Source organism: Neolamprologus multifasciatus, chromosome 7, assembly GCF_963576455.1.
Source record: "Neolamprologus multifasciatus chromosome 7, fNeoMul1.2, whole genome shotgun sequence".
Lineage (NCBI taxonomy): Eukaryota > Metazoa > Chordata > Actinopteri > Cichliformes > Cichlidae > Neolamprologus > Neolamprologus multifasciatus.
This window is the reverse complement of record NC_140445.1, coordinates 46,544,934-46,570,158: the sequence shown is the minus strand read 5'-3', so window position 1 is coordinate 46,570,158 and position 25,225 is coordinate 46,544,934. Positions and strand designations below refer to the sequence as shown.

Sequence of the window (25,225 nt, the reverse complement as noted above, 5' to 3'; positions counted from 1 at the left end):
CTCGGCCGGACGGGGGTGTACACCTAAACTGGGCTGACTAGTGGAGAACAGACACTGCTCAGGACGTGCAAACCCGCCGCTGTCTTTTCACTTCCTGGTCCTACTCCTCCTACTTCTTATCAGGTTAGCTTCAGTGTTAGCTGTAGCCTGTAGACTTGGCAGTCATAGGACCGGACACCTCGCTCGGAGATTTGACGGATCTGGAGAGAAGTTAGCTAATCTACCCAGATCTTAAGTGCCCAGATTAGAGACATCCGACTTCTGTGGAGGAGATGTCCCGTCATAAGCATGCCGGAGATCCGGAGGCACGCCAGCCGCTTCTCACGGGACATCGCCTGGACGCAAGGGAGCTGGACTCGGATGAAGGTAAAGGCAGACAGTTTGTTTACTTGTATACGAAGATCCATAAAGAGGTCACTCCTATACCCCCCCCCCCCCCCACACACACACACACACACAAAGTAATTATATGTGTCAAAATTATTTCTTTATTTATTTTGGTTTTTTTTTTTTTTTTTTTTTACAAAAGTAAGTGGCATCTCTACTTATTTTGTTCAAATTCAGTTACCTAATATAGTTGTTTTTTAAAAACGTTATTATTGCTGTATAAACTTACTAATATTTTACACCTATTTTTTTTAGATTTTTTTTTAAACGCTTTAAGTCTTTACAATAAGTTGTGTACCTGAATTGGTCCCCATCATGGGTCCTCTAGTTACTACTCCTTTTTTTGTTTTGTTTTAGGAAAACAAAACAAAAAAAATCTGTCACTCTTTCATCAACCTTTCAAAACAATATTTCTCTGATGTTTTAAGGCTTCCACTCGGCTTACCCTTACTGACACTGTAAACCGATATTGGGTTGCAATTCTGGTCACCTGGCCTATAGAGATGTAAAAAATAATATTTGCTATCTATCTATCTATCTATCTATCTATCTATCTATCTATCTATCTATCTATCTATCTATCTATCTATCTATCTATATATATATATATATATATATATATATGGGCACATGGTGCAGCCAACATAAAATTATGAAAATATTAACAAAACAAAAAATCTTTAGAATACATAATAAAGCATGCTATTTGTAAAAGTCCATTTAAATTGAAAATACTTGCAGCTTCAAAAATTACTTACTTACTACTTTCTCCACCTTTTACATGTTTGTTTGTTTCAAAATTAATTGAATTAAAACAAAATAATATACTAAGATGACAAAAATGAATAATTTAAAAAGTGACGAAATTTGTTTAACAAATTCTTTAAAAGAAATTAATTCAAATTACATTTGAGTTTAAAACAGATCATACCTTCTCTTTGATAACACGTGCTTATTAACACACTCCTATAAATTCATTTGCTGAGTAAATTCAGGAACATTTCACGTGGTATAAAATGTAAATATGCTAGTGATAGAGATGAGATACATTTTGCGCACCTCACATGTGGAAAATTTGGAAAGTTGGACCAGTATATTTTTGTGGCAGTTTAAAGCCTAAAAAGTAGTTTTAAGCCCTCTTTCAGATCAAATGTTAAAATATTTTTTTAGGATGTTACTACTTTGAAATGGCTCTGAAAAGAATTTCCATTTCTGATACTCTGATTACTCTGTACTTTTACTTCTTAATCCTCAACATATATTTAAAGCGGTAAATAAATCTGTGCCTGATAAGTAATGGATGACTAACAGTTGATGTATTGATTTTTAAAAAGTAAAAAATGCTCATATTGATGTATCTGCTAATATTCTTACAACAGAAAAAAAGGATGGGGGATTTTTTTTGTTTAAATTTACTACAATACATTTCATAATCCAGTTACATTTAACTTTAATTTTTTTCCACAAATGCGACTTTGCTGCATGTGCTGCAGAGAGTGCTGAGAGCCTCGTTTTCTGCGTAATATTCTGTGAAAATTGTTTTTGGCTTCGTCAGTGTATCAGCGAATGTTAGCTATTTGACCATATATCAAATCTGCAACAGCTAATATGAAAATAAAAAAGTAACGAAGAGACAGGAGAAACACCCTTCAACAGTGTTATGCATTTTGATTTTCCATTGTTTGCCCACTAGAGGGCACTCTGCAACTTCCCTCAAAGAACATAACCAGCTGATCCAAGCAAACAAGCTATTTTTAAACTGCACTGTCTTATCTTAGTATTGACTCATAAATATCTACATATAATAAACGTTACAGAAATTTGGTTATACTTTGGTATCACTCTAAAAAATGTCATCCTACTATGAAACTTTCATTCCCACTTTGGACTAAATTGTGATGTTGTTGGTTTTTTTTTTTAATGATTTTTCATTATTTTGTAATATTTTGTAGCCAGATAATTATTATAACAGTTAGTTACTTGCCAGTTATTGCTAATTACATTTTCATTGCAACCATAGAAATGTATCAAATTATAAAACAGATGGAAACAACAACTCTGTCGTAACTTCATTAATATGTTTTAATGAAAGAAATGGTCTAACTGCAAAAAGCCTCATCAGCCAGTTACATGGCCCAGGCAAGCCTATTTGTCTTATTAAGTTAAGTTTATGGCTCGATTTATGCTAGTGCAATGAAAGTAAAACACTTCACCCTCCGTAAACTTTATACATGTTTGTGTTGTTACGGAATAAATATATATTGTTAGTGCTTGTTTTTAATATAGTTTGCTTCCAGTTTAAGAGAGGGACAACTTTGAGTATAAACTAGGTGAGAGGCTGACAGGATGTGGACAGAAAGTGAAACTAGGCAGAGTGCACTGCAGAGTTGTTTTGATCAAAACTATGTGTGACTATGTGTGACATATAGCAGAACTATATATACGCATTTGGCTTGTGATGCTTTAGACCTGTGGATGCTTGCTAGAGTCTGCAGCTCTCCTTTTCCGGAAATGTAAATGGCCTGCATTTGTATAGCGCTTTTCTAGTCCTTAAGGACCCCAAAGCGCTTTACACTACATTCAGTCATTCACCCATTCACACACTGGCGATGGCAAGCTACATTGTAGCCACAGCTGCCCTGGGGCGCACTGACAGAGGCAAGGCTGCCGGACACAGGCGCCACCGGGCCCTCTGACCACCACCAGTAGGCAAACATGGGGTTAGTATCTTGCCCAAGGATATTTGGCATGCAGCCAGGAGGCAGCCTGGGATCGAACCACCGACCTTCTGATTAGTGGCTGACCTGCTCTGCCACCTGAGCTACAGTAGAATAAAGATGATTTTTTGAGCTTTGACCACACTGAGTCGGTCTTTCTCTGTCAGTGAAAGAATTTAAAAGAACCGAATTTGACAGAATTTGGCTCTGGACGTTGTAGGGCTGTCCTGGTTGACACGCCTCTACAATGTTGCGTGGAGATCAGGGGCAGTACCCCTGGACTGGCAGACCGGGGTGGTGGTCCCCATCTTTAAGAGGGGAGACCGGAGGGTGTGTTCCAACTACAGGGGGATCACACTCCTCAGCCTCCCTGGGAAAGTCTATGCCAGGGTGCTGGAAAGGAGAGTTTGTCCGCTAGTCGAACCTCGGATACAGGAGGAACAATGCGGTTTTCGTCCTGATCGCGGAACACTGGACCAGCTCTTTATCCTCTCAAGGATACTTGAGGGTGCATGGGAGTTTGCCCAACCAGTCTACATGTGTTTTCTGGACTTGGAGAAGGCATTCGACCGTGTCCCTCGGGGTGTCCTGTGGGAGGTGTTGCGGGAGTATGGGGTGTCTGGCCCATTGCTACGGGCCATTCGATCCCTATACAACCATTGCAAGAGCTTGGTTCGCATTGCTGGCAATAAGTCGGACTTGTTCCCGGTGGGTGATGGGCTCCGCCAGGGCTGCCCTTTGTCACCGGTTCTGTTCATAATTTTTATGGACAGGATTTCTAGGCGCAGCCAAGTGGCGGAGGGCTTTCACTTTGGTGGCCTCAGAATCTCATCTCTGCTTTTTGCGGATGATGTGGTTCTGTTGGCTTCATTGGGTGATGGCCTCCAGCTCACACTGGAACGGTTCGCAGCCGAGTGTGAAGCAGCGGGAATGAGGATCAGCACCTCCAAATCTGAGGCCATGGTTCTCAGCCGGAAAAGGGTGGAGTGCGCACTCCGGGTCGGGGATGAGTTCCTGCCCCAAGTGGAGGAGTTCAAGTATCTCGGGGTCTTGTTCGCGAGTGATGGGAGAAGGGAGCCGGAGATCGACAGACAGATTGGGGCTGCAGCTGCAGTAATGCAGACGCTGCACCGGTCCGTCGTGGTGAAGAGGGAGCTGAGTGTAAAAGCGAAGCTCTCAATTTACCGGTCAATCTACGTTCCTACCCTCACCTATGGCCACGAGCTGTGGGTAGTGACCGAAAGAACGAGATCGCGGATACAAGCGGCAGAAATGAGCTTCCTCCGAAGGGTGGCTGGCCTCTCCCTTAGAGATAGGGTGAGAAGTTCGGCCATCCGGGAGGGGCTCAGAGTAGAGCCGCTGCTGCTCCACATCGAAAGGAGCCAGCTGAGGTGGTTCGGGCATCTGACAAGGATGCCTCCTGGGCGCCTCCTGGGTGAGGTGTTCCAGGCATGTCCCTCCGGGAGGAGGCCCCGGGGCAGACCCAGGACACGCTGGAGAGATTATATCTCTCGGCTGGCCTGGGAACGCCTTGGTGTTCCCCCGGATAAACTGGAGGAGGTGGCTGGGGAGATGGAGGCCTGGGCCTCTCTGCTTAGGCTGCTGCCCCCGCGACCCGGCCTCGGATAAAGCGGATGAAGATGGATGGATGGATGGATGGAATTTGACAGTGTGTATTTGGCTGCCTTATAGGTGAAGTCATTTTTGACAGAACAGCAGAAGCTGGTGGGCACGTACCGCAGAAACTGACGTATGAGGAAGCAGTGGAAAGAGCAGGTAATCTAATGTTTTTTGTTTTGCACGTAGTCATCGTAAATATGAGGAGAAAAGCATATGAAAAATAAGCTTATTTAAGATTTTAGGTATACACTTTATACCTTTAGAGGTGTAATACCTAGGTGTTTGTGGTTATGACATAAAATGAATATTTTATGCAACGAGTCAATCATGAATTGCTTCTCCCCTTTGTTTATTCACTTTGCTCTCAGGTTTTGGTTTGTTCCATTGGCTGCTGCTGGTGGTTTGTGGTTGGGCCAATGCCAGCGATGCTGTGGAGATTCTTTGTGTTTCTTTTCTGCTGCCAACGGCACGCTGTGATCTCCAGCTGAGCTCCTCAGACATGGGCCTGCTGACAGCAAGCATTTTCCTCGGTGAATCATTTAGTCAACCACCCTAAACTCCCCTTCACAGAAAATGAAACAACTGTTTTTTTGGTAATAGGTCAACTGTTTGAAGCGGAACTTGGAAATGAGAAGCTTTTTTTTTTTTTTTTAAGTTTATTGATTTATGTGACGTAACACCACAAGACCTTACGCAAGCCAAACACACAAGAAGTTATTAGCCTCTGCTCTCTGCTTATTTTGTAACCGTTTCTTATAAAACTGGAGCCATAACTGAATATACAACCATTTTATCAATATTATTAAGCCTCTGAAAATGTTGAACTATCAATAAAATCACTTTAATGTAATAATTTTATTAAATCCCTTCAATTAAAGCTGAAAATCTGCGCCTAATTCACATGTTGATTGTCAGATTTACAGTCCACTGTATACGGAGCAAAGCTGTCATTGTCCAAATACCCTTTTCCCTGACTGTAACTCAGTGTTTTGGGCAACTGACTGAGCCCACTGATTACACCAAGTTCATCTTTTTTTCCCGTTTTCCAGGAATGATGGTGGGTGGCTACATGTGGGGTTACTTGGCTGACCAGAAGGGGCGTCGCAGGGTTTTGATTGTGTCTCTGACAGTCAATGGGCTGTTTGGGGGTCTGGCTAGCTTGGCTCCATGGTTCTGGCTCTTCCTGTTGATGCGGTTCATCAGTGGCATTGGGTAAAAACATGATTTTTAATTCTTTTTTCTGTACAAGTTTACATTTTGCTAACACACATTCAACTGTTCCCAGGGCCACAATACTAGTGAATAATACTAGTAATACTTCACTTTGCAGACATTGTCACTTGAAGGACTGAACTATGAACTTGTACTCATATCCACTTTTGAGTAGATTTGTTTTCATATGTGATTTGTATATATTGTAATGTTGCTATTTTAGAATATTATATGTCACTGATTTGTGCAAAGTATGAATCTTTGTTGTAAAATGGTTTTATAATGGTGGTAATTCATGAATTTAAGTGATAATTTTAGAATCTGTAAGAGACATAGGTGGTGTGGTTTTGACATCAGGCGGTGATGTTAAAAGGTATTTGGCTTTTTGATGATGATGGCATTGACGTTTTGAGTGGACTCATTGCCTGATTGATAGTTTTCGCGTGTGAGATGTCTAATAGCCAGAATCCTTAATTTGCTGAATCTGTATATATGTGCAAATGTGCATGAAGACTGTTTCTGTGTAGCAAATAAAGGTCACTGAGACTGAAATGTTGTAACTGAAGAAAAGATTGTGGTAAGTGGGCCATTGTGCGGAGGTTATTTTATATATTTTTCCTCTATGCACCTGTCATTGATTCAGATGTGCAGAGTTTCCTAAAACTGGCTAACACACATTCAACAAAATATGTTTAAATGTTTAGAGCGATAATTCTCGAAGTATTACGATGTAACTTGTATTGCTACAATGCCTAATATTTATTTTGTGGAGGGCATTTTGGGGGGAAAAATCTTAATGACAGAGGGCAGTCTGCATATATACTACAACCAGAAGAGTTGCCTTCTGTTGGCTATTAAAAAAACATTCAAGTTTAGGGCAGTTCTACATTGGGAAGCTGCATCCTTCTTTTAGTTGTTTTAAAGGTACCGCTGGTGTCATTAGAGGACAAAAATGCCCCTAATGGGGCACAAAGGTCAGTCAGATTAGTAATTCACTGGTTTGATTTTATTCAGTGTCATCATTTTTGAAATACCCAAATATAGCACAAGACATGCAGCATCCCTCCACGCTGTATTTAGAAACCATCTAAATTTTCTTTGTTAAACAACTAAAACAGCTAAAGAATAAACACCATGCTGTTCTCCTCTGCAGGGTCGGCGGGTCAATTCCTGTCATTTTCTCCTACTTCTCAGAGTTTATGCCCCGGCTGAGGAGAGGTGCGATGATCAGTTGTCTGGCCACCTTTTGGATGGCAGGAAACATCCTGGCTGCAGGTGGGAGCAAGGAGTATTCTCCATATAAAAAAATTATATAATTGTGGTTATGCCCCTTGCACAAGATGTTAAACTCAACTTCTCTTAAAATAAACTGTAGTTTTTTTTTAATGAAATATTGACCATCTGTGTTTGCCTTTGTCTGCAGGTCTGGCCTGGCTGGTGATCCCCAGAACCTGGGTACATTTGTCTCTGGGAACACTGGACTTCAAGAGCTGGCGGGTGTTTGTGGTGCTGTGCTCCGTTCCCAGCATCACGTCAGCACTCATTTTCAAGCTGTTCATGCCTGAAAGCCCCAAGTTCCTCATGGAGGTATTGAAAGACCAAAATAATGTTTGTGTTGCTTGGATGCTTTTACTTCTGAGTTGTCTTTAGGATGATTTTTTGTGTTCTGTCTTTTCCAGGCTGACCGTGAGAAAGAAGCAATCCATGTTTTCAGATTGATGTTTAAGCTGAACATGAAAGGAAAAGAAAAGGCTCTTCCGGTATGAAATAAGTATACTACTATCTATATATCTAATAATTTTTTTAAACAAAAATAAAACCAACTTAAGTCAACAAAAAGCAAAGCCAAAGTGATGCAACTGACAAAGATAAGGTGAAATCAAAGAGAAGTGAAAGCTACCGTGTGTGTTTAGATTCCACATGTGGTATTCTACAGTTTTGTTGAATCAGTAGCAAGCAGTGACTTTTACAGGAAGGTAAGCAGAAACAATGGCCACCCCCTTTCCACCTCCAAATAAAGAGAACAAACATTTCTCCAGTGTTCAACACAACAACAAGAAAACTTGGACCAGATTAGAACATGATTTTGTGCTGCATGACTATCCTTTTGTATATGCTGACATCCTTGTACATATTGCTGCAATCTGCACAGACATCTTCACCTGTCTGAACTCCTTCCTGGCTGAAAAATTGTGAAATGTTAGCGCTCCTATAGTTATGTTTAAAAAATGTTTAGAATTAGCTGACAATAGCAAGTACTATAATGTACTTTAATGTGTATTTTTAGATTTCACTGGGCAAGCACTGCTTGCCTTGCTTGCATTTACGAAACATCAGTCATCAGTCAACATTTCCTTCCTTCATGCAACTGTATAAAAGTACTGTAAGTGTAACAACTGTCCTCTGAACTCTTTTGTAGGAATTTGGTTTGCGTACAAGTTCTACCCAAAAAGGTGACAAAGACAAGAGCAGAAGCTTGGGTTCAAGTAAAGAACGTCTTGCAAATATTTTGAAAAAGGTGATGTAATTTGTTATTATTAATAGTTTAACAGATTTTTAGAATGTCTGGTAGTACTGGTTTCAAGATTTAGGGGTTTTTTATTTTAAAAAAGAATGGCTGAAAATGGTCAAATATGAGTATAAGATACTCAATCCTGAAAGATTTTAAAAAGGAGCGAAAAGTAGCAAAACACAAAACAATCCTCCCGTGTGACGATTGTTTTGTGTTTTGATTTGAAGAATTACCAGAAATAGTTGTAAATTAATTTGAACTGGTTTGTTAGGAATACTCAGAACTGGATTTGACCTTCTTAGCCCTTCCCTGCCCTAGTATTGTTATATATCACCCAACATTGCTAATACTTTTTCAACAAATCATTTCAGATACCCAAAATGTTTTATGAACACAGTGCATTTTTTAATCATTTGGCCTCTGTACACCAAGATGTGATTTAAGTGAAGCATTTTTAATTCAAGGGTTTAACAAAAATATTCCATTAACTTTAGGAATTAAAAACACATTTTTATATACATCTGGGAATTTCAGTGGGATGAAAGTAACATGGGGGGTGTTTCTAATATTTTAATGAAAATACTTTATAGTCAGTGATTGCTGTTGCTGCTTGTTTGTTGGTATTTGTGCCTTCACTTTTGTCTTCAGTAACTGATAATTATGCAGTTTTTGGCTAACATCAGGTGGCTGACCTGGCCACTGAAGAATATCCCATTTATGGCCTTGAGTTCTTGAGCGTAACCTGTGCTTTGCACCTTGTTGTACACCCTCTGTGTTTACGTTAATGACGGCATCCTTTTTTGTACATATAAAAATTATGCCTAACTTCTTGAAAGTGTTCTTGACTTGGTTAGCTGTTGTGTCATCCTTCACTTGATTTGTTTTCTGTGATTTTTCCCAGCCTTTTGTTCAGTGAATTAACAATACACCAGATTGTTCATTTGGCCACTTGTAAATTTGTGCCATCTTTTCAATAGGTTTATTTTGTTTTGCCATTTTTTTGTCTTTTTTTTTAGTCCAGTGATCCCTGCCTTCACTTTCAAAGACCTATCTTTGGAATTGACATTGAGCGTTACCTTGAACAGTTAGCGGATGGTTTATCTGTTCAATTAGTCACGGAAAAATGAGGGAACAAGCCTTATCTGGCAATAAAACTGCACAGCAGTAAATTCCCTGTTTTCAGATGCTTCAATTGCTTTAAGCATCTGAAAACAGGGAACTTTGTATAGAAATGGCTTAATTCCTAAACAGTTAATATAACACTTCTGTGAACCCCTTGAATTAAGGTGGAAAACTTGACTTCAGTCAAGTTGTGATTATTTGGTTAATAGTATCCACTTGGACCAAACTGTATATATAACAAAAAGGAAAAGAGCTTTTGTTTGTTAAGCTATTGAGTAAATGTGAAAACACTGACAGTGCATGAGTAGTTTAGGCATTTCCTTTGTTTTTTGTTGGTTTACTTATGAATAATTTTCTTGTTAACTTGCAGGCTTTGGCTCCCATTAAAAAGATATTTCAGAGCCCTTTCAGATCCAGGAGTATCCCTCTTCTCATCATTTTCTACTCAATATCTTTTGGGTAAGAAATGGGCACCTATACATTCAGGCTTTGCTTCAGCTCTGTTCACGCTGTTCAGCTGCTGGGGGATTGTATCAGACTTATAAAAATAATACTACTAATGTGAGATAACCATTTGATAGGCATCACATCAAGTGATGGGGAACAATTAAATGGTAAACTCATATTTGTGGTTTTCTTATTTCTTCTTTTTTTACATTTTAAAACTTTCACACTTCACCCTTTATTCTAAATCAAAAGTTAAAATCTTTTGTTTGTGTGTGTGTGTGTATGTGTGTGTGTAGTTACTACGGGCTGTGGATGTGGTTTCCTGAGCTGTTTGAGAGAACCGAAGACGGCGGCTCGCCCTGCGCAAATGTGTCCCGCCCGTCTGCAATGGTCAATGCAACCTGTGACACGGTCAAGACAGCAGGTGTGTTTCAGAGGATTCATGCTCATATTAGTGTTTTCATCCAGGCATCGCTGCTCACGGAGGCCAAGAAATCAGCTTTAACATTGACAGGAGTCAGTTTTTACAATACTTGAAAGGAAGAGAAAAGCAAATATTTGAAACTTAAAACAAGTGCAGGACACTTCTGCTTTACTCTTTAACCTGCTTTTATGTGACTTCCAAACAAGCTTAAAGCACCAGCTGACACTGGACTCACTCAGGAAATCTCAGGAAATAACTATTAATGTGTTGTCTTTTAGTCCTGTACCTGCTGTATCAGTAGCTTTTTATTTTACCAATGCACGGTTGTCGAAGGATGTTTGCTCAAAAGACCCAAGTTAATCTAATATGGAAAAATTTTGCAGTATTTTGAGTTGTTTATATTGAGTTGTTTTTTATTTGTTTTTTCTGGTCCATCCATATCTCGCCACATGTCTTTCTCCTGTCCACACTCGTCTTCCTGTATTTGTCTGTTACCTCACAGTATATACGGATGGCTTCATCATAGCCGCGGCAAACCTGCCGGGTAACATCTTCACTATCCTTGTGATGGACAGCACCGGAGGAAAGGCTCTGCTTTGTGAGTTTTTTTTTCTTTCACAAATCAATATGTTTTCATGCCTTAACACTCTCCCATACACGTTGCATATAATCATAGGTTGTGTAAAAAAAAAAAGATCATAGCAGAGCCAATCCAGGAGAGCCATTCCACTTCACAGTAACCCACAGAAATTGTGGCCACAGCAAGTGGTGCTCAAGAAACAGTCCATGGAGTGAATGGAGCTACACAGCTAAAATAATTGACATCTTGCTAGATGTTATTTAAGTTTTTGCAAATTTAATGCCAATCATATATCTAAGGCAAAATAGAGCAACACATGTATTATTTTTTTTTTTTTAGATGAATGGATTAAAGATACTCCAGAAACAACTGAGAGGTCCAGTTTATTCATTATAGTCCATTATAGGAAATTCTATTATCGTAACAGTCTGTTCTGCTGTAACGTTGTAACATAGAAGTCAGAGAGGATTGACTCGCCTCCAGTGGACATTCAGCTTAATTTTTCCGGCTTGTTTCTTGTAAATAATTTATTCTCTGACTTTGTCAGTGAGTTGACACTTGACAGCATAAAATCTGTCCTTTTACAGTTCATCACTGTCTTTAAAACAACCCATTCATAGTTAAGCAAACGCTCCATCTTCATCTTCAAAAGCTTCGAGTCACGATTAAAGAAGCTCTCACACTACAAACAAATGTAGAAAATCAGAAAACCGAGCTGCTACAGAACGCCCACCTTTAAGTCAGTGTTTAACAAAAAAATCATACATTTCTTCATCTTTGTTACTTTCTCCAGCCGGCAGCCTGTTGTTGTCCAGTCTGAGTGTCTTCTTCATCTATGTGGTTCAGACCAAAGCTCAGAGTCTGATCCTGTCCTGCATCTTCAGCGGGGTGTCCGTGATCACCTGGAATGCGCTGGATGTCGTAGGAACTGAGCTCTACCCGACAAAGCTACGGTAACCAGTCTCGAAACTCAGATTCAGCCATGTATAGAAATGTAAATCAAACTAAGATTTCATTTTTTGTATTTTTTTTAATTGATTCACTTAAAACATCGAGGTGTTTTATTCTAACTCAGACAGGTCACATGCACATATACTGAATCTCTTTTCTTTCCATTTTTCTCTCAGGTCCTCTGCTCTTGGTTTCTTCACAGGCGTGGGCCGAGTGGCAGCGATCATGGGTAACTTGGTCTTTGGAAGGTTGGTGGATGCAAACTGTGCTGTCCCCATCCTGCTGGTGTCAGCCCTGCTGCTCACTGGAGGACTGGTGGGTCTTCTACTTCCACAAACCAGGCAGACAGAGCTCACGTGAACACTCACGTTGTTTTATTGGATTCAGCTTCCTCTAAACATCCTCACAGATGGGTAGAACGACTTGAAGCTCTGTAATCTGTGTATTTTCTGGTTGAATCCTGTGCCTTCTGTCATCTTTTTTCTATGGTGCCTAATTTAAAAATTCCACTGCTAAAACAAATTGTTAAACAACAGTCGCCTCTCTCTGACTTCCAAGAATTACAGTGTTGGAAAGCTGAGAAAGAAGTGCTAGTGTGTTATTAAAACCCTTGACACCTGTAAAAAGTTTGTATGTAAATGACAAAACCCTGTATTCAAAGTGAGAAAATGGGGCCTTATTATCTGGTTTACTGAAGAGTGATGGATCGACTGTAGGTCTTGTGTTTTTGCTTTCCTGTCATGTTTAAGAAACTAGTTTTGTATAGTGAGTACACTGTTCTCATAAAGGGCTGAATGTGGACAGCAACAATACTCAGGTAGGCTCTGTCATATAAATGATGCTCAGTTGGTACTAAGGGGCCCAAAGTGTGCCAAGAAAATATCCCTCACATGTTTACACCATCACCACCATCCCAAACTGTTGATACAAGGCAGGATGGATCCATGCTTTCATGTCGTTTACACGAAATTCTGACCCTACCAGCCAGATGTTGCAGCAGATATTGAGACTCATCAGGTCAGCCAACACTCCTGTTTTCCAATTTTGATGAACCTATTTTGATATAGCCTCAGCCTCCTGTTCTTATCCAACAGGACAATCAATTAAAACAGCTGCCTGTCCAGATGTTCAGTTTGAACTTAAGTAGGTCGTCTTGACCGTGTCTACACACCGAAATGCACTCAGGTGGTGCCATGTGATTGGCTGATTATATATTTGTCTTAATAGCAGTTGACCAAGTGTACTCAATAATGGGGCCAGTGAATGTATATTATGTCACAGTGGAGGATGCTCAAATTTAGTCTTATGCCTTGTCCCTAATAGGACCTACTCAGGGACACGGCTCTGGCTTTGAGCACACAAACCCTCACTCAGGCTGCATTCAAATCTTCTGGATGTGAGGTTCAGCCAATCCGAGAAGGCTGACTTAAAGCAGCTGCAGTTTTTTGTCATGTCTCTTTTGAATTGTGAAAAAACAAGACCAAGGCCAAGTGTAAGATGAGTGCTATTAGTTGTTTTTTTTAAAATCATTTTTAACTGTGAATCATGCTAAGCTGTATTAGTGCAATCTAAGAATAAAACCATGCAGCTAGAAAAAAACTTAATAAGTTGCCTTCAAATATATGTTTGAATAAATGGCCTTATATGATGTTTTTGGAGGTTCATGACCTGCATAGGTGGTGTAATCAGCCAAAGTATCATAGCAAATGGTTTCCAAAAAGTCTGTACTTATGCACAGAATAGATTTTAGTAGGTTCAGTCTGATATTTTCCTGCACAAACTGGATCGGGCAAGTTTAGTTCAGTTTGAGTGGAAAACCAAAGATTTCAGAGTGCAGTGATGGGAAAGGACCGAATCATTTACAGACTACCTTAATATCTGCCTGAGAGACTACATTGATGATCCTATCAGGGATTTTGTAAAAATTTAAAGCAGATTTACAATTATTTTGTAATGCCTTAATCAGGTTTTTAAATAAATGCAGCTTTTTCTTCATCTCACATGTGTGTGTTTTTGCTGTTTTGTTGTATCAAATAAAAAACAAGAAAGACTTCCCACATCCTTCCTACGTCTCTTTACCATGACGTCGATGAACAACTTCATGAGGTCAAGGAAAGGTATGAAGGAAAGTTTTCAAGGTCTTAGGAAAAGAGAAGCAGTCATGCTACTAATGTGTTGCTAGCTAACCTCATTATTTGTAAAATGTTTCTCCAGCTGTTTCTCTTTAATACCACGTTGTTTACCAGCTTTTTGTTACTTTTAACTTTCGTGCTGAACTTTAGTAAATAAGAAATTGTGCTCCAGGGTTTTAAATGTCACTACAAAGATGCCAAACAGATGGACGAGTTCGATTTCAGCAAATACAGCAGGCTTTTTACAACTTCTGTTTTACTCTTCCTTATTCAAACTGCCAGTCTTGCTTCCTTCAGTTAAGGCAGCTGTCTGTGGTCGATTTGACTAAAGACCATAAAAAAGTAGACACACGCAACACCATATCTGTACTTTTATTTGTATAATAACTATACTTGTAATACCTCAGGACCACATTTCACAACCACACTGTATGAGGAACTGTACTTTGGATATTTTGAAAGCAGATGTAGCAGATGGCCCTACGTAGGATTTGGAGAATAGAGTTCACTCTTTTCTGTATTTTTACTTTTGAAAGTAGACTTTCTTATTGTTTACTTTCATCATCATGGCTGCTGGAGCGAACAGGCAAATAACAGACAATGCGAGGAGTACGTTAAAGGCCAAAATAAAGTCCTTTCGCTACTGCTGTAGCTTTGGAAGATTACAGTTACAGTTTCCAACAGTACAAAGAAGTGCACAGATACTGCTAGAATTAAGAAACATGCGTCTGCAGCACAGATGAGGATATTAAAAGGAAAAAAAAGGGGCATCAAATGTAATTAGCCACGAAACCAGCCTGACCACTGAGATGAAAAGCAACACTTAACTTGAAAATCACGCACATTATCTTCAGCACATACTCAAACATAATCTAAATGTTTCTTTACTAAATCAACTTTATGGAAAGCTGAATGGGTTGAGTTTTGTTATAAGCTTTTGCGAACCTTTCACTTCAAAGCTTTATTGTGTTATTTACTAGTAAATATAGGCTGAGTTTTCTGAAAATAGAAATCTAAATGAATGCTTTAATATTTTTGATAAATATTTATCTTTGCTGTATTGCCAAAAGTCAGTTAAGTCTCATTTGGGAAAGCTAACTCTATAGCTACAGATAGCAACCCATTCGTTTAACACAAAACACGAAAACTGCTAGCTTTGCCTTCTCGGGAGTTAATAAAAATTAGAAAAATATGCTACAGCTCTATGGTCAATATATTACTTCCTTTATGCACATAAACAAACTGAAGACACAACTACCACCTCATTAAATCCACGTAGAATGACTTACAGTAAACGCTTGTCTACCAGACTCAGTTGAGAATTTAGTGGGCAAAAATCCTATTTTTTACAGTCCTGATTCACTTATACGAGAATATCACCAGCAGATAAATCATTTATCAAAATGATAATTGGGAAAATAATTTGCTGATATTCGTTAAGTATTTTTGTTGGAGTTGGGGTTAAACACTGGGTTTAATTCACAGCAATCAGAGAAAAGCAACCAAAAAAACATTTCTGTATAATCAAGCATGATGATTTTTTGGGATTTTAATGTGCTTCATGATGATGTCAAGTCAAGTGTTACAGTTTTTAATCAAAAGCGCTACTTCTTATTGTTAGGCTGATACTCACTCACACACCACACCTTACAGTAGTACTGCATTGCATGTTGCAATAAAACAGCATGTATACATTTCAGCTTTTATCAATGCCCCACTTACTGTGATGAACATGTGCACTTTGACAGCTAACCACATGCTAAAAATCACCAAATTATCAGATAAAACTCTGGGGAATTGTTCATTAATATTATACCAAAATCACATAGTTGAGGTTGAATGGTAGCTGTCTTAGATCAGCTATCTTCTTGTATCTTGTAATGATTTCAAATAACTGTGACAGTGCCACCTGATTTGAGGGAATATAATGATAGTCTTTTACCCACTTCGTCTATCTCAGAGTATCTCTCCATCTTAAAACAGTTTGATAGCCCCTCAAACCAGTTGCAGCAGATGGCTGCCCATCCTTGAGCCTGATTCGGCCAGAGGAAAAGGGAGTTTTTCTTGCTCACAGGGGGCATCTGATTGTTGGGATTTACTCTATATTGTTGTAAGATTTTTTATCTTTTGTTGTGAATTGTAGCTATATAAATAAAATGAACTGAACTGAAAGTTGTTTCATCTTCATGTTAACACCATAGAAAGACCTCCTTTAGTTCCGACGAAAACCTGTGGAGGTCCAGTCTTTCCCCAGCGTATGACGTTGCTCATTTGTCATAGAGATGGTTTAGTCATTACCTGATATACATAAAGTTGGAATAAAAGCAAAAAGTATATAAAACCAGCACTCACAATGTAAATGGGATTATTTCAATTTCCTACACATGGATTAAATCTAGTCTGAGATTTAAAAAAAAAAAAAAATCAAGGGAGATCGTGAGTGAGCGACGTTTATGGTGTAGGACCACTTTATTGGGAAAATAAAGTGTCCTGATCACCAAGAGTCACATATTCTTACTGCACAGTGTTAATACCCCTTTCATCGCCGCCAGCCTGAACCTAGTGAACATCTTACTGCACACGTTTTTGTTATTTTTTGCTCACCTAATCTTTGTAAAGCCTGACTACAGCATTAACAGAAGGCGGATGAGTCCAGTTACTACTACTGATTGAAGATTCTTCTGCATTTTTTTTTAAAGATGTGTCCTACTCCAGATTTTATTATATACCAGGTGAGAGCACAGAAAAATCTAGCATCACAAATTGGATTTGAATATCATGGATGACTTAGTCGTCGCTGTAGCTGATTTTGATTTCACAAATGATGAAAAATGCAGTTTATTCAGTCTTTGTCCATGACAACTGAGCAACTGCCTCCACTGAGGAAGATCACAGGCTGTGGCTGAACGTTTCAGAGCCACAGTTTTTTTCTCAAAGTCAAGAATAAACCTGCAGCCTCGATTAATGTTTATCCAGGAAACAAATTCTGACATTAACTTTATACCACAGAAAAAAAGGTTTAGATTAAGTAAATGTGAGTCCAGTAAGTCCAATTAGCTCCTCAAGGAAAGAAAAAAAAAAACCCAAAACGTTCGGAAATTAGTATTTTTGGATAGTCAAGTAAAAAGATTCAGGTTCAGTTTTAATTGTCAGGTCCAGGTGTGGCATTCACTGTCTCTGGGAGTCATTTCTAAAAGTTTGGGGCTCTTCTAACAAAACAAATGTTGTGGAAGCTTCCTCACTGACACGGCTCGCAGGAGATGCTACACTGTCTTAGATGATATGTGAGGGATGGCTGAAGTGCGGGTAGAGGCGGAGTTCAAAGCTGGAGAGCTGGAGAGCTGGAGAGCTGGAGAGCTGCTTCGCGTCACTGCGTTAGAGCCTGGAGGATGTCTTTCACCAGCATCGTGCCGATCACCATTTTCTCACAGTTGACCGTCAGCTGGGCGGCTCCTTCCTCTTTGGTTGCCACGGTGACCAGCACCAAGCTGCCACTGGTCACCGTCCTGCCGGCAAACCTGTGGACAGGATGATCAGGAGGAGGAACAGGAGGACTGAGGTCAAGGCAGTAAAGATCAAGAAGTAAAGATGAAGCCACAGAATAAAGAAGGGATACACATCGCGTGAGTCAGCGAGACAAAAATATCATCTGTGAAACACAACAATGAGTGCAAAAAAATGTTTTTGGTTTTCTTTTCTAGAAATTTTCTAGAATACTCTGATCAATATTCTCAGAACTGTATCAGATCCTACTTCAAGTCAGCTGATTGTGAATATATGTGTAACCCTTTTCCCCCCTAAAAGCTTGAGCAGCTTATGCTGTATCAGGTTTGTACAGATGATGTAGTGGTTCCTGAATGTCACAGTCACAGGCTTTTGTCATGTATTTCTTGTGTTTTGTGTCTCTGTTAGATTTGTTGGTTTTGTTACTTTCTTCTGCTTTCTGTGTTTCCTGGTGTCTGTCATCATGTTTAATGTCCACACAGGAAGCAACTTTTTTCTAGTGTTTCCTTCTATTATTGTAGATCTTTACCTTACAATATAAAGCACCTTGATGCAACTGTTGTTATAATTTGATGGTATATAAATAAAACCGGACTGAACTTAAACTAACAACAGTCCAACTGCTTATGACCTTAAGATTTTCAGATTTCCTCTCACTCAAACACACATTGTAATTTAAATAGGTCTAAATGTTATTAGAGGCAGCAAGGTGGTTAGCACTGTTGCTGCACAGCAAGAAGGTCCTGAGTTCAATTCCAACATCAGGCCGGGGTCTTTCTGTGTGGAGTTTGCATGTTCTCCCCGTGTTTGTGAGGGTTCCCTCCGGGTACTCCGGCTTCCTCCCACCGTCCAAAGACATGCAGCTTGTGGGGATAGGTTAATTGGATAATCCAAATTGCCACTAGGTGTGAATGTGCGAGTGAATGTGAGTGTGAATGGTTGCCTGTCCCTGTGTGTTGGCCCTGTGACAGACTGGCAACCTGTCCAGGGTGTACCCCGCCTCTCGCCCTATGACAGCTGGGATAGTCTCCTGCGCCCCCTGCAACCCTGAAAAGGATGAGTGGAAGCGACTGGATAAATGTTATTAGTTCTGTGATGTAGATAATGTCGTTGTGGCCATAAATGGTAATCCCCTCATATCTTGGATTTTTGAGACCAGATGTCACAAAGGCGAAGTGGATCTCATGGAGAAATAAAGAACACAGCCTACTTATTGTCATGTCAAGGTAGATCCTCCTGACAGCATCTGCTTCTTTATCATTTATTTTACTCAAGCTGGAACTAAAATTTACAGGTGTCTGAAAAATGTACACTTTGTTCCTTTAGTGGATTTTTAAAATCTGCGTAAAATACGTGAAGCCACACTTTTAAGCTGATCTTTTAAGCTGATCTTGGCAAAGATCTTGTTCCCAAACGATTCCGTGTCCTTTGCAGAAGACAAACACCACACAGAGCGCTATTTGCATTAAAAGGTGGCTCAGATAACAAGACGTGTTTGCTCAGGAGTGATTTGTCTCACCTGCACTCTTTATCTGACCCACAGGGCACTCTGCTGAGGTTGGCAGCGGTGGTCACTCTCTGGACGATGGCGTGTTCGTTTCGGCACTTGACGTCCAAAGTTAGTTTCTCTGTGATCTCGTTCATGCCCATCAGCTGACCTGTGGAGGTTGTAGGAGCAGAGCACTGGTCAGACAGGAATCTTCTCCCTCCCAGCAGCAAAACAAGCAAAGCAGTTAATAATCATAATAATAATAGTAGTAATAATAATAAGAAGAAGAAGACAACATGTACAGTAACAGAGTTCATTTTTTAACCATTGCTATTCTTTTTCAGGGTATCTGCTAGCTTCAGACATGTACAGTATTATTATATACATATACTGTACAATGCAGTGAACATTGCTAAAGTTCTCAGAGGGACTGATGTAATATTCAGTACATCAAGAACTGTAAATGCTACTAACACTTAACACGGGAATGTACTCATGCTTCCCACTGAACACAGGATTTTGTTGGTGAATTTACAGCACAAAAGAAGCAAATTTCTGACTGCTAACCAACTCGAGTCACCATTTTCCAGAGTATTTCCAAAGACAGAAATTCTGGTTGAAAGAGGTATTCAGTACTAATTTTCTCACTTGTGCGAAGATGGCTCGTAGAGAGCAACTGATTTGCTGGTCAAAAGACGCCTGGATGTCCAGGTTAAAACTAGTATTTCAGGATTATATATCAATACTGCTCTGATGTAAAACAAGTCCTAAAATCGCTGCAATAATAAGTCAAGTGACAGAAAACGTAAATTCAGAAAATTTAGCTAAAACAGACTGCAGTCCGTTCGTAGTGTTAGTGTCTATGCATGCTTCAATTGAACTTTTTTATAACACCAACCCAAATTTAATAAAATCGTAGCTCCTTGCCAAGAGGTTGTGCAGTAAGTTGTGTGAGGGAGCACGAAAAAACAAAATAGGGGAAAAAAATTTAAATTGCACAAAATGTTGTGGGTCCCACAGAAAACCAGTCAAACGTTTACTTTAACTGCTCCCCACACACAGAAATTTATGTTTTCTGTATTACACTTACAGGTAGATATAAAGTGTTTCCACAGCAGGAACTTTTTGTAGTATTTAAGAACTAAACCTGCATAAGGATTGTTTCAAGTCACAGCACAGGCATTGTAAAACAGATATTTAAGGAACAACCACAAAGTCCCTCCCCCTAACTGAGAATGGTTCCCATTTTTATTAAAACTGTCACCACCAGGGGGCAGTGTTATACCAGTGAGTGTGGTGAAATGTTTTTGGATGTGTGCTGCTCTCTCAGACTTTAGCTACTTTTGGCCTTTTTCTCAAGGGGTCACACAGATGGATCCACATGCTTGATCTCTCATGTATACGAGTGAATATACTGAACAGTGTATAGAATCAGACTGCCAATGTAAATAAAAATGCAAGGAATGAAAGCCGCACTAGTTCAGCTAGTTTAACTAGTTCAACGCAACACACAGATGTTTTGGACCTAAAGTCACAGCTAATCTGTTTCTTTAGATTAGGTCAATATCTTTGGCTCATTTTGAAAGGGTGTAAATCACTATTTAACAAATGTATTAACAATAGTTTGTTAAATAGGTTCCTTCAGTTCCCAGGTCCTGATCTTAGTTCCTGGAACTTTTTGGTTAAAAAGAGGTTGAAGTTTTGTTTAAAAGTGACCAAAGTCAAAAGTCTGAACTAAATCAAAAAATTTGCTGATTTAAAAACTAGACTTCAATACAAATTAAAGACATTATCATTTCCTCTTGAATGACTATAACCTGGTTTTAACTGAGATGTCAAGACCTCTTTTGACCTGCAAAACAAAACCCAGTGCCTGTTAGACCGATGCACTACAAGATGACCAACAGTTCAAACTCCCAGCATGGTTGGTGGTTATCAGAAAGCACATGATCGAGTGCTGCTGTGAGCCAGATGTATATGCGGAAGAGTGAATGAGGATCAGTGGATGAGCATTTCTAGCCATTCCTGGTGGAGCAGGAGAGTGTGAGCGGCAGGTTTGCAGATGTCTGCAGCTACAGACCCGGAGATGCAGTTAAGTGTTGATTACCCAGGCAAGAAGGGAGGAGGGGGAGTCAGCACGAGGTGTTAAAGGAGGAGGGAGGAGGGGAATGGGAGGAGGGGGTGGTCTGTGTGAGGATGAGTTTGGCTATAGGAAAGGTGGCACACAGACAGCTGGGAACAACAAATCTATTAAAGCCAACTTACCTAGATTGTGTAATAGCTTCTCTATTGGGGAGAGTATGGAGAGGGAGGAACCGTGGATATGACACATGTTTAAAGAGTCATTGTGGGCTTGTTAGAGCTCAAAACTCGATCACTGTTAGGATGGAAAACGAACACCAGAAACCAGAAACATGCTGGGAACCGCTGTCTGCAGCTGCTCTACCATCACCGTCTAATGCAAACCTTTGGTTTGTATTGGTGGATTTAACGTAGCTGATGGACAAAAAACTGTTTCCTGCTCTGGAGGAAGGATGATGTGGAGACTCAGAAACATCAGGCAGTTACTTTGATGTTTACTGCATGTGGCAAATGACTTGCTCGCAATGTTATAAAAGAAAAACAAAACAAAAAACACATTTGGAAAAGTGAAGTATACTTTCTAATTAAAAGGTCCTCATTTCATCGTGTCACACTATATGATGCACATTATCAACGGGTGACTGAGCATCAGTGCATGCTTTCCTCTCTGCGTAACTGTTAAAGATCAAAGTGCAGATCTCAATGTCTTTGATCAGCAGCAATTTTTTCATTTGTATTTTCATTGATTGACTGTTCAAAAGTTGCAGCTATCAAATCAAGTCAAACCTGAAGTTTCATGTATGTGCTAACTTTTTAACTTTAGATATTCAGCATGTGGTTCCCACATGACTTCAAACATTTAACCCCATCACAACAGTTATTCACAGTCTAATGAAATGAGCACTATATTTGAACAGATTATATGAAGTGTATATTCAGAGTAGACTACTAACACTCAGGGACAAAACTTACGAGTTGCAGCGCTGCAGCATTAGCTCACTGTTTAACATGTTAACAAGTTTGGACTATGCAACATTTAAAGATGTGTTGGTGTTAAAGCAGCAACTGAGACAGTGGTTTAGGGTCACAACATTCAGGACATCAGAAATATTTCGTGGCCTATTTTCACTCACCTTGTTCCTTTTTAAACTCGTTCTCTGTCAGGAAGACGGGCCTCATCAGCTCCCCGACAGGTGGCTGGATCGACACGAAGAATTTCCTGGTGTGAGTGCTGAAAAAGGGGGAACGGTAGTGTCAGGGATTTGTATTTTGTCTTTTGTTCTTAAACTTCAGTTTCCCAAAGAGCACTGACCCTGGTGGGATGACAGAGGTGGAATAAGATTTTTTAAATTATACAAGTAAAATATCTGATCTGATAGTCTGATGGTAATTTTATGACTGTTTTCAAAACAACAGGAAACTGAAAAATGTCCATCAGTATTTCTCAAAGCTTCAGTAGGTGTCATCAATATGTTATGCAAAACCCCCAAAGATTCAAATCAGCAAAGATTAGTAAAGAGTCAATGCAAACTTTCAAAAGCTGCAACTATTAAAGCTTGTGTCCGATAACAGCGATACTTTGGCGAGTTGTTGAGCTTTTTAGTCAGTTAAGTTAGGGTCATATTTTGATGTCCAAAAAAGAGGACACTTGGCTCAGTCATGAAGAACTTGCTTAAAGAAACATATTTAACATATTTAAACGATGCCTTCTCTGTGCGGTTAATGAATTGTGAAATAAAATCTGTCATATAGGACTTTACAAGTCAACAAGTGAAAAAAATAACTTAAAAGCCTCTGGAATTAAATAATGGTACAGAAATAATGTCTCATGTGCATAAGAAAAATGACCAGTACTGGGTCGGTACGAGGGAAATTTCTTTTGCAGTTCGGCTGAAAAGATTCACTTGCGTGTTGGGATCTTTTAAACATCATTAGGGGCGTTGCTGCGCGCTGTCTGTCCCGTCTGTGAGCGCAGAAAAACTTACAAGCGCTCACAAAGCAGCAGTTCGGGGATGACTTCAAACACATGGGTCCTCTGTCGGAATGTAGGAAAACCCAGACATTTTTATCAATCTCGAAAATCCCCCAGGACGCCCTGGACAGAACGTGAATAGTGGACTTGTGTCAAGCCAGCTTCCAGTTTGTTTTCTGCTCCCTGTGTATTCAAAGTATTACAGGAAGGAATGTGGAAACCGGATTTCAAAATAAAAGCCAACTTTGAGTGAATTAACAGATATGTTAAGAACATAGTAACATATAATTTAGGCTTGTTTACAAACTCTAATGTTAGATCTACATGACACAACCTTGTACCCTAATAGTGCCCTGTCAATATCAAGGCCATCTTATTTTGGATTTCAAAGTAAAAGCCCTGTGAATTTTCATTCATGAACTACTCTTTCAATGACTTCATAATGCTCTTAAAAGCAAAAGTCTTCTTTCTAAAGACTAGTTGCACTTTATATCAACACTATCCAACCACAGTGTTTTTCACAGTAATACCATGTCAATATCAAGTCAGTCTGATTTTGCCTTTCAAAGTAATGGCCCTTTGAAATTGCCCATATTTGACTTACTCTTCTAACAATTTCAAAATGCTCTAAAAAAAAAATTCTTGTTTCCACAGGATAATTTCACTCTGTATTTACAGTATACAGCCCCACAGTGATACCATGTCAATATCAAGTCAGTCTGATTTTACTTTCCAAAGTAATGGCCCATTGAAATTGCCCATTTATGACTTACTTTTGTAACGATTTCAAAATGCTCTAAATAGAAAAATTCCTGTTAACACAGGATAATTCCCCTTTAGGGAAAAGTATGCAACCCCACAGTGATACGATATCAATATCAAGTCAGTCTGATTTTGCCTTTCAAATTCATGGCACGTTGAAATTGCCGATTTAACACCTACCTTTCTGTGATTTCGTAATGCTCGTAAAAAGGAAAATGTCTGTTTCCACAGGGTAATTCCACTTTAGATCAACAGTATACAACTCCACAGTGATACCATATTAATTTTAAGTCAGTCTGATTTTGCTTTCCAAAGTAAAAGCCTTTTCAAATTGCCCATAGATGACCTACTCTTTTAACAATTTCAAAATGCTCTAAAAAGGAAAATTGCTGTTTCCACAGGATAATTCCACTTTAAATCAACAGTATCCAACCTTACAATGTTACCATATCAATATCAAGTCGGTCTGATTTTGCCTTTCAAATTAATGGCCCATTAAAATTGCCCATTTAAGACCTATCTTTCAATGATTTTGGAATCCTCTAAAAAGGAAAATGTCTGTTTCCACAGGGTAATTCCACTTTAGATCAACAGTATCCAACCTCGTGATGTTGCCATGTCAATTTCAAATTGGTCTGATTTTGCCTTCCAAAATAAAAGCCTTTTTAAATTGCCCGTATACGACCTACTCTTTTAACGATTTCAAAATGCTCTAAAAAGGAAAACTGCTGTTTCCACAGGGTAATTCCACTTTAGATCAACAGTATCCAACCCCACAGTGATACTATATCAATATCAAGTCAGTCTGATTTTGCTTTCCAAAATAAAAGCCTTTTCAAATTGCCCACATCTGACTTACTCTTGGAACAATTTCGAAATGCTCTAAAATGGAAAATTCCTGTTTCCACAGGGTTATTCCACTTTAGATCAACAGTATACAACCTCGCAATGTTACCATGTCGATTTCAAGTCATTCTGATTTTGCCTTTCAAAGTAATGGCCCATTGAAACTGCCCATATATGACTTACTCATTTAACAATTTCAAAATGCTCTTAAATGAAACATTCATGTTTCCACAGGATAATTACAGTATCCAAACCCACAAGGTTACCATGTCAATATCAAGTCAGTCTTAGTTTGCCTTCCAAAATAAAAGCCTTTTCAAATTGCCCATAGACGACCTACTCTTTTAACGATTTCAAAGTGCTCTTAAATTGAAATATGCTGTTTCCACAGGATAATTCCACTTTAGATCAACAGTATCCAACCCCACAGTAAAACCATGTAAATTTCAAGTTGCTCTGATTTTGC

At 39.3% G+C, this 25,225-nt stretch overlaps 2 protein-coding genes across 19 annotated transcripts in view; one reads left to right on the top strand and one right to left on the bottom strand.

Moving 5' to 3' along the window:
• The first annotated feature begins 239 nt into the window (after positions 1 to 239).
• On the top strand, positions 240 to 16,569 carry sv2 (synaptic vesicle glycoprotein 2). Of its 2 annotated transcripts, XM_085168735.1 has the most exons (13): positions 240 to 366; positions 4,797 to 4,880; positions 5,093 to 5,254; positions 5,774 to 5,936; positions 7,090 to 7,211; positions 7,360 to 7,523; positions 7,616 to 7,696; positions 8,356 to 8,454; positions 9,941 to 10,029; positions 10,314 to 10,441; positions 10,944 to 11,039; positions 11,815 to 11,974; positions 12,149 to 16,569. In XM_085168735.1, exons 1-13 carry the CDS (start codon positions 273 to 275, stop codon positions 12,330 to 12,332), a joined length of 1,626 nt encoding a protein of 541 aa, XP_085024861.1. In that variant the 5' UTR covers positions 240 to 272; the 3' UTR covers positions 12,333 to 16,569. The 2 variants fall into 2 exon arrangements, with proteins under 2 accessions (XP_085024861.1, XP_085024862.1); XM_085168736.1 differs by lacking the exons at positions 4,797 to 4,880; positions 5,093 to 5,254 and having other exon boundaries at positions 253 to 366.
• Positions 14,461 to 25,225, bottom strand: part of ap3b2 (adaptor related protein complex 3 subunit beta 2) — a 66,178-nt gene continuing 55,413 nt past the window's right edge. For 7 of the 17 annotated variants that reach the window (XM_085168723.1, XM_085168724.1, XM_085168725.1 and 4 more), the window contains 4 exons: positions 22,313 to 22,410; positions 21,363 to 21,383; positions 19,128 to 19,266; positions 17,665 to 18,655 (listed from right to left, as the gene is read on the bottom strand). In XM_085168723.1, the coding sequence (XP_085024849.1) occupies positions 18,370 to 18,655; positions 19,128 to 19,266; positions 21,363 to 21,383; positions 22,313 to 22,410 (544 nt within the window). In that variant the 3' untranslated portion in view covers positions 17,665 to 18,369. The other 10 variants (XM_085168727.1, XM_085168718.1, XM_085168722.1 and 7 more) reach the window with 5 other exon arrangements.